Source organism: Drosophila subpulchrella, chromosome 2L (genome assembly GCF_014743375.2).
Source record: "Drosophila subpulchrella strain 33 F10 #4 breed RU33 chromosome 2L, RU_Dsub_v1.1 Primary Assembly, whole genome shotgun sequence".
NCBI classification, from domain to species: Eukaryota; Metazoa; Arthropoda; class Insecta; order Diptera; family Drosophilidae; genus Drosophila; species Drosophila subpulchrella.
The window spans coordinates 743557-748275 of record NC_050610.1 but is presented as its reverse complement, the minus strand read 5'-3'; the positions used below and the strand labels follow the sequence as shown (position 1 = coordinate 748275).

The window sequence follows — 4719 nt, the reverse complement described above, 5'->3', positions numbered from 1 at the left end:
TATGCTAAACGTAGCTATGAGGTGAGCTTCCTCGCTTACCTAGGAACAGTAGACAAGCCTGCCAAGTGCTCCGGATAATCGCCAATAAGCTCTACTTCAATGGTACAAACGAACACGCATATACAGAAGACCAAGATCCATGCGTCAATGAAAAATGCCAGGGAGCAGATCGGCTCGAGGTCAAGTGGCTCGTAGCGCAGGCGTCCGTGGATGAACTGGGCTTGCAAGGGGAGGATGATGACCCCCAGGACGAACAAGACGGCGGAGAAGGCCACGAAGTAGTACCGGTGGGAGAGTAGCGCCAGGATGCCCAGCGGAAAGAGTGCCACCAGGCAGAGGCACACAATCACTACGGTGAAGAGGATGTTCGGAAGACACGGCTTGCGGCACTTGGCTCCGCAGATCAGCAACGGGATCATCACGAGCATCATGCTTGCTATGTATATCACCAAGTCCGTGACGTCGTAGACCCTCACATAGCACGCCCCGGTCAGCGTTACGAGAGCCACAATTCCGCAGACCATTGACCAAATCACCAGTTTACGGAGCCGTCGAACGGGCAGGCAGGCGAGGACCACCAGGATGCCGAGGGCGAGGAGCAGCCAAATGTAGGGCGGAACCGGAAGTACACTGACTACGCTGAACTTAAGTGACGAGATGATCATCAGCAGAAAGGCCGACACGGAACACAAAACTACCGCCTTTATGTATACGGTGTGTGCGAATACCCGCAGCTCATTCGCTTCCGAGGGGTCTTCCGTAGTCCTGCGCCATCGCGAACAACAAGGCATCGATCAGACTTTTCCCGACTGAAAGTTAAACGTATGTATGATGTATTTCTACATTTTGCTCGGATTGGGTGTAATTTCAAAGGTGTTTGTTAGGCTCGATGTTTTGGAAGGCCTACTGGAATTTTTAACTTATTTGCGATGAACAATACGGTAAAAAGCAAGTATATCTCTTAAATAAAAAACACGCAACACCCTTTATAGTATACACCGTCTTAGATATATTTCCTTACTACTTAGACTACCCCCAAAACGGAACTGTTCCTCTCATTTATTTACCGACTTATAGTAAATGACAAAGATCAGCATGCAGCAGAGCAGGAAGACGAAGTGCAGGTAGATTCCGTTGGCGGAGCTGGCGGTCTCCCCGTAGGGCACTTGCTGCAGCCTTCCACAGATGTAGCGGGCCTGGAAGGGAGCCATGAAGATGATCAGGATGACGAAGACAATGGCGAAGCCGAGCATGTAGCGCAGGTCGTGGATGACCAGGAAGAGGATGAGGAGCACGACCATAGTGATGGTGGCCAGCAGGAAGACGCAGCACGTGCAGATTAGGTTGGGCAGCAGAATGTCCGGACACTTGGCCCCGTACAGGTGCAGCAGGGCAAGAAGGGCGCCGGCTAGCACCATGGCCACCAGGAGGACCCACACGTTCACCAGATGCATGTAGTATGATCCGTACAGGGTGACGAAGAACAAGGATCCCAGGACCAATCCCCAGCAGAACAGGGTCAGGGCGGGCGTCTGCCGGATGCAGCTGAGCACCGTAAGAATGATCAGGGACAATAGCAGCCACACGAACGGCGGCACCGGAATATCCTGGTACACGTTCACCACGAGCGCCGACAGGACGATCCACGGAATCGCCGAAAGGAGGCACAGCCCGACGGTGGACAGGTACACCCGGTAGATGAACGCCCGCAGCTCCCGCTCGTTGATGACTATGATCTCCGGCCCCTCCGGCGGTTGGCCTTCGGCACCGCCTCTTCCGCCCCCAAGGCCGTACGGCGCCCAACGCGCATTCTGGTTATTCATGTGTTGACCAAGGATTTCGTATCAATTTACTGGGATTTTGACAAAGGAAGCGTGGCTGTCTAAATACAATGCACTGGGGTCTGTAAAGAATTCCTACTTATTTTCCAATAGCTCCACTCGAATACTTTTTTGTAATATGTATTTAATTTCTTGCTAAATATGGCCTAAACCTTTTTTTATAATTGTATCTATTCTTAGGAAATTTGTTTTCTTGCAATGCTGAATTTTCAAAACTCTCGGCTCTATTTAAAATGCCTTATCACAGCGATATTAGGAATATATTTCTGTCACTTTCATATTATCAAGGCAAGACTACACAGTACGGGAAGATCAGACAGAATGACTGGGTTCAATAATCAACCTCGATCACGGACTCTGAAGTCTTTGGATCTACGCCGCGGCGAACTCGGACCCGTCAGAATTAACACAGAAGGATTTCTCAATCGAAGTCATTTTCGACGGTCATCCCATTCCTGGGATCCAGCGTTGTCGCGGTGGAGGCCTTTCTCTCGTCCACCAGTATGAAGTAGCATACGCAGCAGAAGAACATCATGGAGTGCAGGTACAAGGTCAGGGTGCAGACCATAAGGTGCTCCCTGGGAATCACCTCCACGACGTCCAGGCGGCCGTGGTTGAACTGCGCCTGGATGGGGATCGCGATGATCAGCATTACAAACAGGATGCTGACGAAGGCGTCCAGCAGCTCCACGTTCCCGGTGCACAGCTGGGCGATTCCCACGGCGATCAGGACCAGCAGCAGGGCCATCATCAGCAGCGTGGAGCAGACGCCGCCGGGCAGGAACTCCTGCGGGCACTTGGCCCCCGAGAAGTTGAGCACCAGGATGATCAGGGCAACCCCGATCATCACCAGGCTGATGGTCAGCATGCTGAGCTCGTCGATTATGCAGCAGCCGGCGACGATGGTGCACAGCACCACCAGGCTCGTCATTATCCACTTGCTGGGCGAGTAGTAGGATAGTCTGGGGAGGCAGTGCATGGTCACCATTGCCACGAAGATGATGATGCCCAGGACGTAGGTGGGGAACGGCAGGTACCTGTGCGGGTGGACATTGGTCAGCAGGAGCAGCAGCCAGGCGGCCACCGTCACTCCGATGACGATTAGACTCAGGTTGTAGATGCTGCGGATGAACTGGGTCATCGGGTCCAGATCAGCGATCGTCGGCCGGACGTTGTCCTGGTGGTAGATGTTGTCCATCCCGTCGAGATCCCTGTGGATCGAGTGTCGAGACTGGGTCTGCCTGCGCCCTGACAACTGCCGCTCGGCAAAGCTGCTCCCTTCCAGAACTTTTATAATGGAACATTTTTCCTATATGTGCAGTTTCGTTTAAATTGAGCTGAAAGACTTGTCTGGAACCCACCATTATTCAATTAGTTTCGTTAAAAAAGATATCGAAAATGTAAGCTTTATTAGCCAAAGACAGTATACTCAACTCAAATCCGAGCCGAATTTCCACATTTAAACTCCAGCCGTTGTGATGGTGTCCAGCCACCTGAAGAAGCCGTAGGCCCAGAAGTGATCACCACCTGGGTGTCCAGATGAGGTAGTAAAAGGCTGTGAAGGACAACAGAAAGTGCAGATAGACTGTGACGGCGCAAATAACGAACTCGTAGACGGGAAGCTTGAACCGCCTGCCGTGAACCACCTGAGCATGGTACAGGGCTGTGGGAATCACCATAATGGCCAAAAAAATGAAGTACAACAGTTGGTAGATCCTCCTGTTCGTGAAGACAAACATGATCAGCACGAAGATGGAGGCCACCACGAAGACGAAGACCAGGAGCAATATGGTTGCCTCGCCAGGGAGAACGATCCTGGGCAGCCAGGCTCCAGCAAAATAGCAGATCACAATCACGGCGGAGGCAGCCAGAAGGGCGAGGCACACGACCACTAGGTTTCGTTCCAGGAGAACCAGGATCACGCTCACGCCAGCAAGACTCGAGAACATGCCTGCCAGGATGAAACTGAACCAGTAGAACTTCCGGCACTTGGTTCCGATGCAGAGCACGAAAAGTACGAAAAGGGACACCACTCCGCAAATAAAGCCGGGCAGCACGAGATCGGCTTCTAAAGGAAGGGCCTTCGACAGGATCATTGCCATGATCGCGGTGGTGACTGAGAATAGGCCGGCCATCATGTAGCAGCGCCGCATGAAAATCACTTCCGGCTTGGGCCCATTTCCGGTCTCCGGGGAACTGGAGGCATCGGCATCGGGAACAGTCCGTGGTGCTCTCAAGCGATGGGGTGCGATGCGGAGCTGGTGACCCGGAGGATACTCAAAGTGAACCGCCGGACGGGGGACCTGCTCCTGCTGCTGCTGCGAAGGAAAGTTGAGCAGCTGAAGGGCGGGCGGCCAAAACACCCAGTAATTCCTCGAACTGCCACCGATCATTCTCTTTGGGAGCTCTTGGAAGGGCAATAACTGCTTAATTTTGACAATATATTCAAGGCCCTGCTAGATGGAAATCCAGGCCATTCCATTCTCTAGAACCTGGTAATCCACAGGTCAAAATTCCTAACAATTAATGTAATGTTCTTTATAACCATAAAGTTTAATATCAAAGCTGTTGCTACAACTATTGTTATATTTTATTTAAAACTATTTATAACTATTTTAAGAATATTTTATATTTATAAATTCTTAATTTAACAATAAAGGAAGTTAACTCTCATAGCAAAGTGCGACTTGGGATTTGAAAGAGATTCGGAAACCATGTATTGCCTTCGCTTCAAGATTAAGATTCACTACAGAGATAATTCTGGTGTCTTGACGAGCATAAATATTTTACATTATCCAAAACTTAACCGTGTTATGCCTTTCGATCAGGGCGGAAAACTCACCGAGGCATGCGAAAATCCACGGAGACTACAAAGCCA

At 50.9% G+C, this 4719-nt stretch overlaps 4 protein-coding genes across 4 annotated transcripts; all 4 read right to left on the bottom strand.

Moving 5' to 3' along the window:
• LOC119547790 lies at positions 1–879 on the bottom strand. The gene has a single exon (XM_037854804.1). It carries the CDS (start codon positions 789–791, stop codon positions 36–38), a length of 756 nt encoding a protein of 251 aa, XP_037710732.1. The 5' UTR covers positions 792–879; the 3' UTR covers positions 1–35.
• Positions 880–1019: 140 nt separating this feature from the next.
• Positions 1020–1944, bottom strand: LOC119547659. Its single transcript, XM_037854608.1, has one exon. The coding sequence runs from the start codon at positions 1821–1823 to the stop codon at positions 1056–1058; it is 768 nt and encodes a 255-aa protein (XP_037710536.1). The 5' UTR covers positions 1824–1944; the 3' UTR covers positions 1020–1055.
• A 148-nt stretch (positions 1945–2092) lies between these two features.
• Positions 2093–3246, bottom strand: LOC119547157. Its single transcript, XM_037853878.1, has one exon. The coding sequence runs from the start codon at positions 3037–3039 to the stop codon at positions 2263–2265; it is 777 nt and encodes a 258-aa protein (XP_037709806.1). The 5' UTR covers positions 3040–3246; the 3' UTR covers positions 2093–2262.
• A 5-nt stretch (positions 3247–3251) lies between these two features.
• LOC119547156 lies at positions 3252–4309 on the bottom strand. The gene has a single exon (XM_037853877.1). The coding sequence runs from the start codon at positions 4232–4234 to the stop codon at positions 3362–3364; it is 873 nt and encodes a 290-aa protein (XP_037709805.1). The 5' UTR covers positions 4235–4309; the 3' UTR covers positions 3252–3361.
• Between the last annotated feature and the right edge of the window lie 410 nt (positions 4310–4719).